Here is a 20,301-nt window from a genome sequence, read left to right as displayed (position 1 = left end):
AATTCCTTTTAAACTATTAAATAAACAGGAATGTAAAGGTGTTTTCTATTGAAGATATTTTGTTTGACAAGATCAAAATGAACGTCTCCAATGTTGAAAATCAAATCTAAACACATATAATCAAGAAAAACATCTATTGAATAACTTACCTTCTGAGATAGCTAAAATCTTTACAGTATATGTACCATTTTGGACATAAGTGGATTCAAAATCAGGAATTTTTACAAGTCTGATTTCAGATGTGGCAGAATCTATTGAGATCCAATTGCCTGTGTCTTCCAATTTGGAATATCTGTTACAAAACAAACAAAATTTGTTTTGAATTCTGGGTGGAGAATCTTTAGTATCAACAGCTCAAATTTCATTTTTGGTTTAGTTACATATATTCTCGTGAAAAGCATTAGTTTGCGGTATTGCTTAATTTCTGGAAAGTATCCTAAAAGGCCTTATTTATTGTGCATCACACTTAAATTGGAACCTTCCTTGTTTCTGTAAAGTACACAACACATATATGCAAGGGTAACCACCCTTTGCTTACTTACTAATCTAAGGTTTGCAAACTGCACTACAATCATATCTATTTATCTATCTATCTATCTCCCCTTTCATTTTTCCTATCAATCTATCTACCTCCCTTTTCATTTTTCCTATCAATCAATCTATATATCTCCCCTTTCATTTTTCTCTCTTCTTACTTGTTGGCACAAAGCAGTCTTTTCCAGGACAGCAGTGCCATGCAGTGGGTTCTCAATAAACATATTCTAAGTAAAAGTCACTATAATCAAGACAGACATTATAAAAGGTTCAACAGTCCCAGAACGAAAACAAAATGAGTTTAAATGAAGACTAATCTCCAAGACTTATGTGCAATTAAAACATATAATGCATAGTAAAGTACATTTGTGACTAACCAAATCTGTATAAATTCACTGACATTTACAGTGAATTTTATTGGCTACTTCCATACCTCTAATACTTGTTCCAGAAATAATGACACTTTAGAAAGTTTCATTCTGAATTTTCTCTTTGTTGCTTTTCAACCTTCTCTTGCCAGAACAGATGAGGTTAGAAACTATTTAAACCTCCTACTTCATTTGATGGAAGGAAATGCCCCTCTCTGACACTTAGTTGCAGGCAGAACTCTAGGAAATTTTACCTACTGACCTTCCTTGGGAGAATTACAGTGTTGGAATATGAAGATTTTGTTAGGAGTTTTGAAAGTAGGCATTTAAAGTACTTTAAAATGAGGAAATAGATTTGTAACTCTCTCTTACTTCACACGTGCCAGCTGTCCTGTGTCTTCATCAAAAGCTTGAAATTTCCCAATTACTTGAGTTAGGCTTGATTTGTTCATGCTCTCGCTAACTTGAACCGAGATGGTCTGGCTTCTAAAATGAATGCCTTCCTTCACATTTTTCACCTTTACTTTGATGGGAATAGGTGTAGGCTTAAATTTATTCTGAATTGATTTGTGAAAAGCTGCTTTATTAGTGACAAAAATGCTGAAATCGAGATGCTTCATTTCTTCATAATCTACTTCCTAGGTCGGCGACAAAGAGAATAGTTTTAGTGGGGGGTAGAGAAAGAGTGAATACACAGAATGTGCATTAGTGTGATTTTATGGCAGATAAATTATGTGATTCATGAGAAATAATAGCGGCACTGATGATTACACTTCTTACATTGATACCATGATATTATAATGTCTATTTGGTTGCTTATAAACGTAAAAAGAGGTTCAGTGGCACTGCAGCTATTATTCACAGGTGAGATACAAGTGTTTCAGGGCAGGGGAGGTGGATTAGCAGTACAATGTGCGTCTCATGTGCAAGGTCCCGAGTTTGTTCCCTGGCACCACCCCCAAAGGCAAAGTGGTGTCCTGACTCCTCTCTCCCTCATGAAATTAATCTCACTAATTATTTCCTTCACATTTTTATTTTCATAATCTATTTTTATTTACTTGATAGAGAGTGACATCGAAGGGAATTGCGAAGACAGAGAGATCTGAAGCACTGCTTGACCGCATGTGAGGCTTTGCCCCTACAGATGGGGATCAGGGACTTGAAGGTGGGTCCTCTCACACTGCAACATGTGTGCTCAACCAGGTCAGCCACTGCCCGGGCTCCTCGAGTTTCCTCTTAAGCTACTTCAAATGACTGTTTTTATCTAATGAAGAAAAGATGGTAGCTACTCAGTATAAGCTCATCCCCTTTAAAAGGTGTTCCATGAATGTGTCTTGGTGAAAATGTCTTCTAAGTAGTTCAGCTTTCAGCAGATGATTGGATGAGGATGTGGTGTGTCTCCAGGTACAGGCACATATATATGCACACATATACAGCGCAATACTATTTAGTTAGAAAAAGATGCCATTACGACATTTGCAACAACATGGAAGAAAACTGAGAGGGTTACAGAAAGTCACTTTTTTTTTCAGAGGAAAAAAGTATCAGGTGATTGTATCCACGTGTGCAATTAAAATATATAACATTAATGGGTGGGTGGACAAAAGGAAAAAAACTAACACTGACAGAAAATCAACAGGCACACTTGAGGTTACCTAAGGGGGGGGAGGTGGGTAGTAGGAGAATGTAGGGTAGAATTAATTAATTAATTAATCCCTTCAGGGTTATTGCTGGGGCTCGGTGCCTGCACTACGAATCCACTGCTCCTAGAGGCTATTTTTTTTCCCATTTTGTTGCCCTTGTTGTTGTCCTTATTGTTATTTTTGTCATTGATGTTGTTGTTGCTGGATAGGATGGAGAGAAATTGAGAGAGGAGGGGAGACAGAGAGGAGAGAAAGATAGACACCTACAGACCTGCTTCACCGCTTGTGAGGTGACTCTCCTGCAGGCGGCTCGAACCGGGATCCTCACGCCAGTCCTTGCGCTTTGTACTGCCTGAACCCCTATTTATTTATTTAAGATAAAATTGAACAAGGAAACAAACTAGAGGCAGGCAGCACTGCAAGATCCCTCATAGAATCCAGACATTTACTGCACATTCGTGTGTCAACAAATATCAATCTGAAGAAAGGGCACTTTCTTAGACCTTGTGAAAAGCAGGGGATTCGGGATTTTTTTTTTTTTTAAAGAAAAACAATTTTTAAAACAATGAGAACTTAATCTTCTCATTTTATTCACATATGATTTGTTATTAATTCCATAAAAGGTTAATATTCCTTCAGAAACTGTCCTTTCTAAACTTGGCTGTTCACAAAGAATATAGCTATTGGCCACTCCACCTGTTTTATTTTCCAATTAAAAAAACATTTACGTAGTTTTATTTATTTCGATCTATACTTAATTCACTGGATCATTTGGCATTTGCACTATTAGCAACATTTACATGGAGGGAATACAGTTCTGAACATTTCTTTCCCCTACTGATGTGTAATCAAGTTGTAATAGAAGGACCTGCTCAAAGCTTATACAGGTCCTATTGCTTTTTGTTCTATTTCATAGAAAAGAAAGAAATTGAGAGGGGAAGGGGAGATAGAGATCTGCCTTTCAGCCACCAAATTGCAGATGCTATTATAACTCCATCCTGCACTCCCTGAGCAGATGACCTCACCAATGTGTCCTGGAGCCCCACCTCCCTGAAGCCCAGTCCCACTAGGGAAAGACAGAAACAGGCTGGGGTTATGGATCCACCTGCCAACGCCCATGTCCAGCAGAGAAGCAATTACAGAAGCCAGACCTTCCATCTTTGCACCCCATAAAGATCTTTGGTCCGTGCTCCCAGAAGGATAAAGAATAGGGAACCTTCCATTGGAGGGAATGGTATGGAATATGGAACCCTTGTGGTGGGAATTGTATGGAATTGTACCCCTCTTCTCCCACAGTCTTGCCAATCCTTATTAAATCACTAACAAAAAAAGATTTACAATACAATGATATATTATATAGTGATATAAAAAATTATATACATCTATATCTATATACCAAATAAAGTTATCTACACACACACACACACACACACACACACACACACACACACACACACACACACAGCTAGGTAACAGAGCCATGAAGAACTGTTTCTGTTATACATAGCCATAATGCTCCAAAGAGTGGAAACAGTTTCAGCGTGAAAAGTTGTATAAAAGGGCATACACCTCTTCTATTCAGCTGCCAACATGTTATCATTTACATTGTTGCTGTTGCTAATAGCATTAGATGTTTGAAATTTACTAATAAATCTGAGGTTTCTTCTCCTATAATAAATGTTCATTTCCATTTCTACATTTTCAGATAACTGTTCTTTCCTTTTATCTTTTTTAATGACATCTTTTTAAAAAATTTTATTTATTTATTTATTTATTCCCCTTTTGTTGCCCTTGTTGTTTTATTGTTGTAGTTATTATCGAAGTCATTGTTGTTGGATAGGACAGAGAGAAATGGAGAGAGGAGGGGAAGACAGAGAAGGGGAGACAAAGACAGACACCTGCAGTCCTGTTTCACCGCCTGTGAAGCAACTCCACTGCAGGTGGGGAGCCGGGGCTCGAACCTGGATCCTTTTGCCAGTCCTTGAGTTTGGTGCCACTTGCGCTTAACCCGCTGCGCTACCGCCCGACTCCCATCTTTTTTTTTTAAGGTATAAATTGCCTCCAATAAAATTCACTCCTTTGTGGACAATTATACAATATATGATGATAAGATATGCCCAATTATTATCCTCCTCTGCAACAACATCTCCTATTCCAGTTTTGAACATTAAGTACTCACCTTAATAAGGGTCACGATTCCTTCATTGGTTCGTGCATCAGTTTCTATGTGGAAATAACCCCCTTCATTTCCTGATGCAAATGTAAAATTTGCTAACCAATTATCAGAACCTACTTCATCCTTATCAAACACTTTTATGCGCATGACTTCTACATTGACTTGATTTTCTTCAACTAACCCTTCAAGCTGGAAAATAGGAAAAATGTTCAGATTTTAATTTTAACATAACACAACTATAAGTGATATGAGTGTGTGTGTGTGTAAGACTAAAATATAATAAATGTGTTACAAAAGTAGTAATTACCACTTCATTTTGGACTACAGGTATATTGTCATTGACATCCAAAATACGAATCTGAACTTGAGCTTGTTTTGCAGGCCGATCTGTTATTTGCACATTCTCATTTCTTACATCGACCGTCAAAGTGTAGCTGCTATACTCCTGCAAGGCAATAACAAAATATTCAACTGAAGTGAAAATGAAATCATTCCCAACTTCCAGTTTGTTTTTACCATCCAAAGAATAAAACAAGGTATGTTTTACACATAAATTAGTTTCATTACCTTTTATTATTCATGTGAAGATGTTGGCTTATTTGCTGTCAGAATTCTTTTTCTAGAAACACAGACAAGTCTAGAGCTGTCATTTATAGTAAATTTTTAGATACAACATTGATGATCTTATTAGATGAGAATCTCATTAAGATAGTATGGGCACATGAAAAAAAGTGATGTTCAAAATGTAGGTTGCTCAGCACTGTGATAATGGGATTGTAGGAATCATTTCATTCTGCCCTACATTTCATTTTTGTCCCAAGAAAATTTGGTTAGTAAAAGCAAAACTTGGTCAACTCTGAATAGACAACCTTAGAAACATAAACTCTTACAATATGCCCAATAAAGGACATCTCAAATGTTCCTCCTTAGGGAACCCTTTTCTTCCATCTGATTCCTCCCACCTGATTCTTTTATAGCTCTATTTGGTGTGACTAGAGTTTCAAGAGAAGATGGGTAGTTGGCATCCAATGCATGAGGATCCTTTGTAGAGTAGAAGTACAACTCTCCAGAGAAAGGGAAGATAGTCAAGACTTTGGAGTGAGGTAGTTGGGTTCCAACTCCAGCTCTGTCACTTACTAGCTGTGTTGGATACATACTTCATCCATTTGACTTTCTGTTGTCTTCTGTGTAAAACGGGGATAATGGTGGGCTCTGTCTCACAGGGATTCTAGGTAGATTAATCTATGTAAAAGGTTTAGCATAACTCTGGGGTAGGGGGTGGGGGTTGGGGAGGGGAGAATACAGGTCCAAGAAGGATGACAGAGGACCTAGTGGGGGTTGTATTGTTATATGGAAAACTGAGAAATGTTATGCATGTACAAACTATTGTATTTACTGTTGATTGCAAAACATTAATTCCCCAATTAAAAAAAAAGAAAGAAATTAAAAAAAAACTGAAAAGGACCCCGGTTCGAGCCCCCAGCTCTCCACCTGCAGGGGAGTCACTTCACAGGTGGTGAAGTAGGTCTGCAGGTGCCTATCTTTCTCTCCCCTTCTCTGTCTTCCCCATTTCTCTCTGTCCTAACAACGACGACATCAATAACAACAACAATAACTACAACAATAAAATAACAAGGGCAACAAGAGAAAATAAATAAATATTTTTTTAAAAAGAAAATTAATATTAAAAAAAGGTTTGGCATAACACACAACACATGGCAGATATCCAATAAGTGATCATCATTTTTATTGGCTAGTCTTTCCAGACTTCAAAGACAGCAGCTTGTAAAACCAAAAATCAAAATAAGTCAAAATTATAAGTTCAAGTTTATAGTAAAGGTATTTATCATTTTCAAAATATTAAATTCTTTAATTTTGCAATGATCTTGTATAAAAGAACACTGGGCACAATCTACTTCAGCCCTGAGCAGAACTGGATTATTTTTTCAGAGCAACCAAGATAAATTCACTGCACGTGGACTTTGACTTACTCTGGTGATAATACAGTGCTCTTAAGACTCTCAGTATTTTTACCTATGGATTGTTAAAACCTTTATGTATATACTTCAAATTTAAAAAAATCATCTTTTCATTAGAAATTCCTTTTGAATGAAAACTCAAAAAGTGAAATGTCTGGAGAATAGCCTTACTAAGAAAGATACTCAATTTTCTTTTTCTTTTTTAAAATATATATTTTAAAAAAATCTTTATTTATTGGATAGAGACAATCAGAAATCAAGAGGGAAAGGGAGATAAAGAGGCACCTGTAACACTGTTTCACCACTTGTAAAGCTTCCCCCCTGCAGTTGTGGACCAGGGGCTTGAGCCAGGGTCCTTGTGTACTGTAACTTGTGCACTCAACCAGGTGCGCCAAACACCTGGCCCCCACAATTTTATTTCCCCCACCAGGGCTAAGCTGGGGCTTAATGTCTACATGACTCCACCACTCTCTCCACCACCACCCCCTTTTTTATGTAGGATAAGAGACAGATAGAGGAGAGAAAGGCAGATAGAAGCATTGCTTCACTGCTTATGGGAACAGTAAGACTGGGAGCTTGAATCTGGGTCTTTGTAAGATAAAGCCTAGCTCCACCAACTTGAGAGTTAGGGCAAGTTTTTTCCTGTACAAAGTTTTTCCTGTATATTTTTCTTTATATATATATATTTTATTCTCTAATTTTTATTAGATAGGACAGAGAGAAAGGGGAGAGAGAAAGGGAGAGAAAAATACGACACCTGTAGATCTGCTTCAGAACAACTTGTGAAGCAGACCTCCTGCAGGTGGGGTGCGAGGGCTTGAACCTGGGTCCTTGCATTTGGTAATATGTGTACTTAAGTGGGTGTGTCACCGACTGGCTCCACAAATATTTCTATTACTTTAGGTAGAGCTCCTATTCCAACTGGTTTATTTATCCACGTGTGTTAGCAGTAGAGAAGACTCCCGGTTGTATAGTCAGAAGGAATATTGCTCTAGACAGACCTCTCCAGCAATCAGAATTCTAAGTGAAGAAGCACTGAAACAATGCTGTCCTTTTGGAACTTTAAATACCCTACTATGTGTGTGTGTATCTCCAAACCAGGAGACACTCATTTTAAACAAATATAATTTATTTAACCCATGGTGTCCAAAATATTATCACTTCATCAGATAATTAACAAAAAACTATTAAGGGGAAAGGTGATAATTATATGACTGACTGCCACATATGAAAATACACACCTTAGGGCACCAAAGTAAAATCCCTGGGTGGAGGGTGAGGGTATATGTTCAGCTTCTTGGGATGGGGGTGGGGAAGGGGATGGGATGGGACACAGTCTTTTGGTGGTGGGAATGGTGTTTATGTACACTACTATTAATTTGTAGTCATATGAATCACTAAGTAATATGAGAGGGGAAAAACTGATTGAATGTCTCAAACTTTTTAAAGCACAGACTGAGTCTTTTTAATACATAAGCTTCTTCTTCTTCTAGTGTTTGCCAATACATAGGCTGAGTCTTCGATATGCTGACTCTCTTAAAAGTTTAGTCCAGGGAGAACAAAAGCAGCCAGTGGCATAACTATATGCAAATAATGTCAAAAGACATGAAATATGGTGGTGTGTATGATACAGCAAATCCTAACAAAGGGATTTTTCAACGTTAACCCAGCTGCTAAACAATGTGATTATTGCAATAACTATCTATTGTCTTTTTAAACCCTAAGACAACAGGAATCTCCAGCTTCCTCTATAGAGCCTTTGTTTCTCCCAATCCTGGAACCTCTGGGGTGGGGCTCACTTCCCTGCATGCATCTCTCAAGTCAGACCAAAAGATATTGCATCCGCTAATCCCAACCTAATCAATGCAACAAGTACCATCTCAGCATGCTTCACCTCAGACTCTGTACAGAGACGTCAGGCATGGAATGCCAACCCTTCACCCTCATCACACAGGTGAGACCTTTCCTTTCATGGTATTCTCTAATTCCATCCCAGGAGGTTCACTCCCTAACAAAGTCCCAAAACCTAGATATAGGCCAGGTCCCATAAGATAGAGCATATGTTCACATGTATCCATAAATTAGGGCAAAATATATACCCCAAAGCAAAAATACACAATAGTCTGTAGTGAGTCAGTATCAAGTTCATAATGAAATAGTGTCCACTTAGATACCCTCCTCACCTACTTCCTATTACAGTTCTCTCACTCACTCCAAAGCTAACTTCATCAAAGCAAGGACTGCAAAAGCTGAATAAGGGCGAGAGACAGGAATACTTTAATGATGACTCTTTAATCACTATCAGGCCATTCCACCAGCTGGGCCCCTAATCAGGGATTCCTGAGATTCCCAAACAGACTTGATGGGCCTAGAACTCAAATAAATCCCTCTCTCCATTGTTACCGGTCACTTCTAACAGGAATAACAAAATAGACCCCTTTGTGGGCCCCCATAGGACCTTGCCCTCAACTTGGATCAACAATGATAGAGAATGTTCCATCCTCAGAATGGAGGATGGACAACATACTCTATGCTACACCTGAGAAAGATGTGTCGATACTGGGGCAGCATGGAATGTTCCTACTCATGACCACAGAATGTGAGCTCATCTAGAGGGATTTAGAGGTCACCTAGGCTCCTAAGTTAATTATGGGCCCCAGATCACATCAAATTGATGGGGTTTACAGTAATATTTATGCCCCTTTCCCATATTAGGGAGCTGCTCTCTTCCCTGATTCAGCTTTATGGTCCTTTTCCCAGCCATGACATCATCTCCCCAGATAATAATTAGGATTCACCTGAATAACAGATTTCAGGCTCAGGCAAAAAAAAAAAAAAAAAAGAAAAAAAAATAGTGTAACTACAGGCCCTTTGAAATATAACTAAAATATGCCTACTAGCTATCTACAAAATGGAGGGCTCCCCAACACTTCATCTGCACTATTCCAGCCTTTAGGTCCATGATTGTTCAACAATTTGTTTGGCTTTGTATGTTAACTGTCTTTTCAGCCACCAGGTTCCAGATGCTAGCAGGATGCGACTAGACTTCCCTGGACAGACAACCCCACCAATGTGCCTTGGAGCTCAGCTTCCCCAGAGCCCTTCCCCCCTAGGGAAAGAGAGAGACAGGCTGGGAGTATGGATCGACCTGCCAAGGCCCACGTTCAGTGGGGAAGTATTTACAGAAGCCAGACCTTCCACCTTCTGCACCCCATAATGACCCTGGGTTCATACTTCCAGAGGGTTAAAGAATAGGAAAGCCATCAGTGGAGGGGACGGGATAGGGATGTCTGGTGATGGGAATTGTGCGAAGTTGTACCCCTCTTATCCTATGGTTTCGTCAATGTTTCCTTTTTATAAATAAAAAATTTAAAAAAAAGAAAATATACACTTGTAAGCAGATAACTTCAAGAATTAACCTATAAACAAATAACAGAAAAATGTGGAAAATTTTAAAAAGGGGAGAGAGGGTGAGAGGAGAATTAGAAGAAAGGAGCATTTAAAAAAGATGGGCAACACAAATTATTAACTTACCTCTCTGTCCAAGGTGTTACTGGTTGTATAAATTTCGCCCGTGTCTTTATTTAAGTGGAATGATGAAGCAGGCTGCTGAGATATGATTCTGTAGGAAATCTTAGAATTCCGAGTATTGGGCTCATCTGCATCAGTTGCATTGATTTTCATCACAAGAGTATCTGCATTAGAAGCAGAGGCGTCCAAGACGACACTCAATTTTCAGCACACTTGTGTTATTACGGTATTTATGATTTTCGCTTGTTCCAAGGGATTTCAGATGCTTATCAAAATCAGTTTACTGAAATGCTCACCCCCCAAAAAAACCCAACACCTCCAAAAATTGGATGAGGAAATGTGTATAGTGTATAAAAATAAGAAAAAGAAACAAGGATGAGGTAAAGCTAATATAAGAATTCTTGAAAGCTAATACAAGAAGCCCTGAAAAATTGCTATGAGTCTAACATTTTTCGTTTTTGCTTCCCCCTCCCTTGTTGTCCTTGTTTTAGTTATTATTGTTGTTGTTACTGATGTCATCATTGTTGGATAGGACAGACAGAAATGGAGAGAGGAAGGGAAGACAGCGAGGGGGAAAGAAAGACAGTCACCTGCAGGCCTGTTTCACTGCCTGTGAAGTGACCCTCTGCAGGTGGGGAGCTAGGGGCTTGAACCTGGATGGATCCTTACGCCAGTCCTTGCAATTGGCGCCATGTGTACTTAACCTGTTGCGCTACCGACAGACCCCCAAGAGTCTAACATTTTTTTTTTTTTTTGCCTCCAGGGTTATTGCTCGGGTTCGGTGCCTGCACCACGAATCCACTGCTCCTGGAGGTGATATTTTCCTTTTTGTTGCCTTTGTTGTTTTATTGTTGTTGTGGTTATTATTATTGTTGTTATTGATGTCATTGTTGTTGGATAGGACAGAGAGAAATGGAGAGAGGAGGGGAAGACAGAGAGGGAGAGAGAAAGATAGACACCTGTAGACCTGCTTCACCGCTCCTGAAGTGATACCCCTGCAGGTGGGGAGCCCAGGGCTTAATTAAGGAACCAGGATCTTTACTCTGGTCCTTACACTTCGTGCTGTAAGCTTAATCTGCTGTGCTACCACCTGGCCCACTAGAGTCTAACATTTTGAAGAAATATTTATTTATTTATTTCAACAAGAGAGATACAGAGAGAAAGACATAAATACAGAGACCAGAACACAGCTTCGTACTGACTTATGGTGGTGCTGGGGATTGAACCTAGGGCCTCATAACTACAGGCATGAAAGTTTTCTGCATAACCAGTATGTTGTCTCCTTAGCCCTATAAATTTGTTTTTAATTCTAAAAAGTAATACAGTGAAAGAAGAATGAAAGCCTTTAGTTTCTACTTGCAGGGGGAAGATTCACAAGCACTGAAGTAATGCTGTAGGTGTCTCTTTTCTATCTCCCTATCTCTTCCTTCCCTCTTAAGTTCTTTCTGTCTCTACCCAAAACAAATAAATGAAATAACAAATATATTTTTAAAAAGGAAGAAGAATGGGGAGTCGGGCGGTGGAGCAGTGGGTTAAGCGCAGGTGGCGCAAAGTGCAAGGACCCGCGGAAGGATCTTAGTTCAAGTGACCGATACCCACCCGCAGGGGAGTCGCTTCACAGCAGTGAAGCAGGTCTGTAGGCGTCTTTCTCTTCCCCTCTGTCTTCCCCATTTCTCTCCATTTCTCTCTGTCCTATCCAACAATGAGGACATCAATAACAACAACAATAATAACTACAACAATAAAACAAGGGCAACAAAAGGGAATAAATAAATAAATAAATATTAAAAAAAAGAGAAGAATGAACAAAACCAAACATGTTCTTACTAAGGTGCAAACAAGTCAATGGATGTCCAGTGATGAACTTCAGATAGTGTACTTGCATGTTGATTTTTTGTAACACACCACTTAAATGTTATTTTGCAATACTACTATAACTAAAACAATAATAGAAATGACTTACAAGTGGGGGTCGAGCAGTAGCGCAGTGGGTTAAGTGCACAGGGCGCCAAGCGCAAGGACCGGAGTTAAAGATCACGGTTTGAGACTCTGGCCCTCCACCTGCAGGGGAGTCGCTTCACAGTTGGTGAAGCAGGTCTGCAGGTGTCTATCTTTCTCTCCCCCTCTCTGTCTTCTTCTCCTCTCTTGATTTCTCTCTGTCCTATCCAACAATGATGACATCAATAACAACAACAATAATAATAATAACAACAACAACGATAAACAAGGGCAACAGAAAGGGAAAAATAGCCTCCAGGAGCAGTGGATTCGTAGTGCAGGCACTGAGCCCCAGTGATAATCCTGGAAGCAAAGAAAGAAAAAGAAATAACTTACAAGTCAGTAAACGACTGCCTATGGGCAAAAGTTAACTATCCACTTACTTTTGTAAATCATGTGTTTTTTCCAAATCATTTTATTGGGGAGTAGTGGTGTACAGAGTAGTTGTTGACACATAGGGACTTTACATGCTAGGTGCCTGCAAAGCACTCTCACCCTCAACTTTGATCCTTTTCCAGCACTGTGCAGTTAGACACCTCTCCACTCTGTCCTATCCCCCTCCTTCTCCAGAGTTCTTTGCTTTGGGGCAGTGTGAATAAAACTGTTACAGAGTTATAACCTGCCACAACAATCTACTATGTCTGTTTTTAGGGAAAAGAATAATAGTTCAATGTAAAGTCTTTGGAACCTACCATAAAAAAGCAGCTTCAAATCTAGGGCAATAGGTTTATTATTACTTGCCTCCTGAACAATACATAATCTCCATCAAGACATAGGATTTAGCGTTCAGTTACAAAATGAAGATAAAACTCTGGTGGGGGGAGATAGCATAATGGTTATGCAAACAGACTTTCATGCCTGAGGCTCCAAAGTCCCAGGTTCAATCCTCTGTACCACCATAAGCCAGAGCTGAACAGTGCTCTGGTGTTTCTCTCTGTCTCTCTCTCCTCAGCATCTCTCTCAATAAATAAATAAATAAATATAAAACGACTCTGGGTATTCATTCATAAACATAAGGAGACTTACGTGCTGCACTCAACTCTTCAACAGATCCAACAAAGACATCCTGTGTGAACACAGGCTCATTGTCATTAATATCAAGAACCTTGATGCGGAGTTCTAGTGGTCTCTCCACGTCATTTCCACTTTCATCCAAAGCATGACCAATGAGCTGAAATTGTGACATAATTAACAGAAGAGATTCAATTCCAGTTAATCAGGTAAACTACTATAGAATTCAGAATAATCAGAGAAACAAAGCATAACTTTTTTTTTTTAAAGCCAAAAACTAGTTATAATTGTTCTTACCAGAAAAGATGGTGTTTCTTCTCGATCAAGAACCTTGGTAATGTTCAAATCTCCTGTATCTTTATTAAAGACAAATATACCAAAGGGTGGCTCTGTAATTCCTTTTCCAGTGTACTTGTATGTAATTTTTAGTCCTCTTTCTTCAGCAATATCAGAATGTATCTAACATAGAAATAAAAGGAGTTACTCTTTATAATGCTCAAGTCAATATTTCAGTGGAAAATTTCCCTCAAGCTGTGAACCCTAGGGACTAACTTATACTCTATGAAAGGAGTCAGGCAACATCTGACAAAATATGCTATAGATGGGATGAAATAGGAATGGAATTTACCATAAGCACATCTGAAACAGAGTAAGGGGATTGAGAGAGCTAGAGCGAGGCAGGGAAGTAAACTCTTAGGGTGTGACACTTCAGCAGAGACGTGTTACTGTGAGACACTGTAAATATCTGTGGAACAGGGATTTCAGGAAGTGGACTGGCAAACACTAAGGGTGGGAGGCTGGAATGAACAGGCGTCAGTTTAGGGAATGTAGCAGAGAGGGGAAAGTGGAACAGGATCACCAGGTTCAGACACAAGGTCAAGGTCAACACACCTTAAAGCTCTAGGAGGTCAGCTTAGAGTTCACTGCTTCTACTGAAGCAGGAGACTTGAGAGAGTCTCACTAAGCAGACGAGCATGTTTGGATCTGTCATTTCACAGAATTGTTCTGGATGATTTCTGGAAAATGGACTGGGACCGAGTGCAGGAATAGGGGTGGGGAACAAGAGTGAAATTAGGGAGATGGATCAGGGATTGAAACCAGACAGAGATGGCCTGGACTAGGCTGAGGCAAGGCAGTGAAGGCAGTGGAAGGCAGTGAATGGGTTTGGAATATACTGAGGGCAAAATTGATAGGAAAAAATTGGTCAGAATTGTAGTGCCATTTGCTGAAATGGACAGAACAATATGGAGAACAGCTTTAATGAAAAAAGTCAAGTTCAGGTTGGCACGTGTTGTATCTAAGAGACATAATGGAAAAAATGACACCAGTCGTATGTTTTTTGTTTTTTTTTTAAAAAAGGTCATTCTGAGAGTGAATCGGTAGTTGTTAATTATTAGTTGTTAATCCTGGTCAACAGGAATAAATCAATACTGTCTCAGGTAGAATGTGAGGTCACCCTACCTAGTAGAAAATTGGGGAAAAAATCCCTAATATGTAGGATGTATATATTCTATCATTTTTTCCTTTTTCTTTCTTTCTTTCTTTTTTTTTTAGATTTTATTTATTTATTAATGCAAAAGATAGGAGGAGAGAGAAAGAACCGGACATCACTATGGTACATGTGCTGCTTGGGACTGAACTCAGGACCTCATGCTTGAGAGTCCAATACTTTATCCACTGCACCACCTCTCGGACCACTCTTTTTCTTTTTTTAAAATTTATTTTGGATTGAGATAGAGATTGAGAAGGAATAAGGAGATAAAGAGGGAGAGATAGAAAGACAAGACACCTGCAGCACTGCCTTAGTGCCAGTGAAGGTTTTCCCTTACAGTGTAGGTGTGTGTGTGTGTGGGGGGGGGTGGGGGGCACAGGGAGGGGAACCGGGGGCCATACCAGGGTCCTTGCACGTTGTAACATGTGCTTTCTATAAGATGTGTTACTTTCCAGCCCCTCTATACATTTTCCCCCTAATATATAGGGTCTAACCTAACCCAGTTGACAGAATATGCCAATTTAAACTATGCCACTTTGGTGCAAATTATTTTGAGTCAAAAGACAATTAAAAAGCAGAGAGAAGAAAAGATTCGACCTCTCTAATTGATCTATGAGCACATTTATAAAATCTCGCCAACTCCCTGAACTAGAAAGGACGACAGCTAATCACAGAACAAACATTAAACCCTTACCTGGCAGGAGACAGAGCCACAGAAATCTAAGTAACAATTTTTACTAACTAATCTTCTACCATAGTTCCCCAGATTATCTGTTTTCTTAACGATCTGCTTCCCCTAGAGACTTTGGGTTCTTTTTCTTTGTTTTGTTACTTCTGTAAAAATGAATGACTTCTTTGCTAAGATGCTATACAAGCCCAACTTCTAACGAAACTTTTGCACTTCTCCCATGTGACAAACTCACGACAAAAAGGTTGACACACTTGTTTGTCTTCTCTTGATGATTTTTCTTTAGCCAGACAGTTTATTTACAGTGCTCTAGCCAGAGAATCTAGGAGTGTAGCAGGAAAAATAACCTTTATTTTTCTTTATAGGTAGTATTTTCTTTGAGCGCTTCAATACTTTGTTAGATAGTAATTCAGCTGGTGCCAGATCTCCTAACTGTTCAGTTAAAACAACGTCCCTACCAGCCCCAACTTTTGTCAATAATGCTGCATTTTCAGAATAGCAAAGCGTCTACCAGAGGCACGAAAGGTTGCCTAGGAAAATGCCTGTTTGCAGTGTGCACAAACCACGTTCAGGCTGCCCCTCACCGCACTGGGGGAAACTTGGATGCTGTGCTGCCTTCCCCCCTATCGGAAAAAGTTGGCCTGGATTGACTAATCCATGATCATGACAGAAAAAGGAGAGAAGGAAAAAAAGAGGGGGTGGGGGGGGTGGGGGAGGAATTAAGGAAGGTTGGTCCATTTGGTACTTTCTGGTCAAAAGTAATTAAATTCTGTTAATTTTCAAGCACATCTGAAATTATATTAAAAGCCTTGGCAGAACACTGTATAATTTTCCTTACACTTGGACTTGAGGATAGAAAGAAGTCTCGCCAGGCTGGGAGTAGTGATAGACCTGTCAATGCCCATGTTCAGCAGAGAAGTATTTACAGAAACCAGACTTTCCACCTTCTGCACCCCATCACGATCTTGGGTCCATACTCCCAGAGGGATAAAGAATAAGAAAGCTTCCAGTGGAGGGGATGAGATACGGAACTCTGGTGGTGGGAATTATATCCCTCTTATTCTATGATCTTGTCGATTTTTTTATATATATAAATAAATCTAAAAAAAGAAGTATTTTGTAATATACATGGATTTCCTCCTTCTCTCTCTCTCTCTTAAAATTATTTTTATTTATTTATTGGATAGAGGCAGCCAGAAATTGAGAGAGAAAGGGGTGATAGAGAGGGAGAGAGACAGAGAGACACCTGCAGCACTGCTTCACCACTCGCAAAGCTTTCCCCCTGCAGGTGGGGACCGGGGGCTTGAACCTGGGTCTTTGTGCATTGTATTGTGCCCTCAACCAGGTGTGCCACCACCCGCCCCCCCCCCATTTCTCTTTATAAGGTACCTTGGCAATAGGATTATTTTTGGATAGATCCTCTCCCTCCCGAAGATTCACAGGGGAGGTGATCCAGGCACGCTTCTGCCGCACTAAGTGAGTATGCTTAGGAAGCAACTGATTTTCCCTTCTTGAGTTCAACACCTACAACAGAAAACATCACCAACAAGCACTCAGTATCTGAAGACATTGGAATGGCATCCTGTATTTTACTAACACATGACTACTCTATGACACTGAGGCTCTCTGCCCTCTGGGCTTAGTCTTTTGCTTTGGGGCACTTCTGTCCATTCAAGCTTTGCTTTTTGTTTTCCTTTTCTGTCCTTGTTTCCCTCCCTTCCTTTTTTCTTTTCCTTTCCTTTTATCTTTCTTTCTCTCCCTCCCTCCCCTCTTCTTTCTTTCTCTTTCTTTCTTTTTCTTTCACTCCTTTCCTTTCCTTTCCTTTCCTTTCCTTTCCTTTCCTTTCCTTTCCTTTCCTTTCCTTTCCTTTCTTTTCCTTTCTCTCCTCTCCTCTCCTCTCCTCTCCTCTCCTCTCCTCTCCTCTCCTCTCCTCTCCCCTCCCCTCCCCTTCCTTTCCTTTCCCTTCCCCTCTTTCTTCCCTTTCATCACAGCCTTTACCCTCCTTCTGCAAAGTCCTTTGCTTTCATGTGATATATAATATTTACATTTTATATTTCTTTACAGGCTTCTTTTCCAAGAGATTGTCTCCAAACCATTAACCAGGTGGTTTTGTTTTTGTCAGTAAGAAAAGATTTACCAGAATGGAGAGTTAAAAAAGCTGTGAATAATCTAGTGACCTCAGAAATAGACAAACTAAAGGTTCTATACCACTTCCATAATTTCTTTAAGCAATTGGATACAATTCCATTTTTTTTCCTGTGGTAGTTTACAGTTTTAAAATGAATTATCAGGGTCTAGAAAACAGTTCATCCTGTTAGAGCACCAACTTGCAAACCTGAGGCCTCAGAGGACCCAGGATCAATCCCTGGTACCACCTTTTGCCAAGGTCAAGCAGGGCTCTGGTCTTTCTCACTGTCCTTTCTTAATAAAGAGGTGGATAGATCTTTAAGAATAGATTATTAAATGTATTAATATTAGCAACTGCTGATACCTATGAATCTGACTAAAACAAGTACAACAGTCAGAGTTGGCTTTATTATAAAGATGGGGTAGAGGATTAAATTGTCCTTATGCTTCGTACTATGTGCACTTAACCCGGTGCACTGCAGCCCAGCCCCCTGTTCTCAGAGTTTTTAAGATTAAAATGATTTTATACATTACTACTTGGAGTTTAAGGAATACATATCTGCTTTATCCAAAGAAAATTTCAACATAGGAGAAACTTTGTATCTTTGATCAGAAGTGATAAGTACATTTTTATCATCTTTTTTGCTATGGGTGGCATATATTGTATTTCAAAATGTACTGATTATCACTACATCATGTTCTATTTTTAGCTGGGAAATACACCTCTTACTTAAAAGAATGCATAACAAGATATTAAAGTAACATTCAAGTTTGTAATACAAGCATGCAAACATTTCCTTTTTTCACTCATGCATCATTAACAGAGTGATGACTCTCTTTTAGGATATTTTCTTATGGTTTCATATGCATAAAGGCTACTTTTCCGCTACAGAAATATAATTATACTATGTATCTCAGTCTGTGCCTTGATCTTTCATCCAGTGCTTCACTATGGGTATCATTCCAGGTATTATATATCGATGGCTTTATGCTTTCCCTAGGAAAGGCATTTAGATTGTCAAATAAGTTGCATTCAAGATTACTTACTACATGTACTTGTGCACTTATTAGAATAACAGCTGGATCTAAGAGACTGCATTTTCTTTTTTTCTAATTTTTAAAATTTATTTGTTATTGGATAGAGACAGAGAGAAATTGAGAGAGAAGGGGGAGATAGAGAGGAAGAGAGACAGAGAGAGACCTGCTTCACCGCCTGTGAAGCAACTCCCCTGCAGTTGGGGAGCTGGGGGCTTGAACCGGGATCCTAACCGGTCCTTGAGCTTTGTGCCATGTGCGCTTAACCCACGGTGCTACCACCCAACTCCCAGAGACTGTGCCGTCTCAATCTGATAAAATAAAAATTAATTTCCATGAAATTAAGTCTGAGTTCAAAGGATAGAAGCAATCTTCCTTGCTCCTTACCTCAAAATGGAGTCCGTATCCAAAGGTAAAGCCAATCTGGAAAACATAAATTCTTTATTGTTTTTGAGTAGATAATTCAGTTTAAATACTTTATGAATAACCTGCCACCTAGGTTACAAAAAAGAAGATACATAAATACAGATTTCCATTGATATCCTTGTTTAAAGAGGAAACAAAATGAATTTCTCCCTTTAGCTTTCCTGAACAACTAAAACCGGTGGAAGAATTTACATTCCCACTAGGGGAAGAGTTTACCCACTTAACAATGACCGGAAATATAATCTGCACATGATCTGAACTTTCTCCAGGATGTGCTTCCAGAGTTTATTTTCAGAGGTGTTACTGGATGAAAAACAGGTGAAAGTAAAACAGAATAAACCACTTTTTTCTGCACGTCTCTGATAGAAACTTTTCTTTATTTCTCCTCCTCCTTTATTTTTTTTATTTCTTCCTTTCACAGAGCACTGTACAGCTCTGGCTTATGAAGCTGTACAACTCTGGCTTATGCTGGGGACCGAACCTGCCACTTCAGAGCAGAAAATCTTTTTGAATAGTTATTATGTTATCTCCCCACTCCCTCATAGGAACTTTTGAAAAGAAATATTAACGACTAGACCCAAGATTTTCCAATCTTATGCCAAGAGACAATGTTAAAAATAAAGTTATGGGATATGCCTTTCATGGAATACTGCTCCGCAATCAAAAAAGACGAGACTGATATATGAGAAAGTGCTCAAAGTCACTGATGATCAGAGAAATGCAAATATCGTCAACAGTGACATACTGCTTTACACTTGTGAGAATGTCATTCATCACAAAGGACAGAAATGACAGATGTTGAAGAGGATGTGGGAAAAAGGGACACTTCTGCACAACTGGTGAGAGTGCAAAACGGTTCAACCATTGTGGGAAGCAATCTGGAGACTTATCAGGGCACTAGAAATGGACCCACCCTACAACCCAGCAATTCCTTTCTTGAGGATTTTTCTAAAGGAAACATAAATACCTATCAGAAGATATATATATATATCAGCACAATTTGTAATCTCCAGAACCTGGAAGCAACCCAGATGTTCAACATCAGACAAGTGGCTAAAATAATGGCAGTATATATACACAATGGAATACTACTCAACCGGTAGAAATGATGAAGTTGTCTCCTTTGCATCCTCTTGGATGAGACTTGAGGATATAATGTTGAGTGAGATAAGCCAAAAAGAGGAAGAATACCAAATGTTCTTATTAGAGGGACTTAATAAAGTAGGGATGGGGAAGGAGGACACAAAGTGAAACATGGACTAGACATGGTGTAGTGCACCAAAGCAAAGGACT

General features: G+C 39.3%; 1 protein-coding gene across 2 annotated transcripts in view; it reads right to left on the bottom strand.

Annotated features, from left to right (window-relative positions):
• The window catches only part of DSG2 (desmoglein 2), a 53,093-nt gene that overhangs the window by 16,623 nt on the left and 16,169 nt on the right, over positions 1-20,301 (bottom strand). For both annotated transcript variants that reach the window (XM_060173659.1, XM_016187201.2), the window contains exons 2-10: positions 18,970-19,005; positions 16,810-16,944; positions 13,538-13,699; positions 13,256-13,400; positions 10,235-10,395; positions 5,029-5,166; positions 4,725-4,910; positions 1,275-1,540; positions 150-292 (exon numbers count right to left, since the gene is read on the bottom strand). In XM_060173659.1, coding sequence (XP_060029642.1) covers positions 150-292; positions 1,275-1,540; positions 4,725-4,910; positions 5,029-5,166; positions 10,235-10,395; positions 13,256-13,400; positions 13,538-13,699; positions 16,810-16,944; positions 18,970-19,005 — 1,372 coding nt within the window. The remainder of the gene's footprint in view (positions 1-149; positions 293-1,274; positions 1,541-4,724; positions 4,911-5,028; positions 5,167-10,234; positions 10,396-13,255; positions 13,401-13,537; positions 13,700-16,809; positions 16,945-18,969; positions 19,006-20,301) is intronic.

The sequence above is a fragment of the Erinaceus europaeus genome, chromosome 15, assembly GCF_950295315.1.
Source record: "Erinaceus europaeus chromosome 15, mEriEur2.1, whole genome shotgun sequence".
NCBI lineage: Eukaryota > Metazoa > Chordata > Mammalia > Eulipotyphla > Erinaceidae > Erinaceus > Erinaceus europaeus.
The sequence above is the reverse complement of the archived record's forward strand: the minus strand, read 5'-3'. Positions and strand labels throughout refer to the sequence as shown.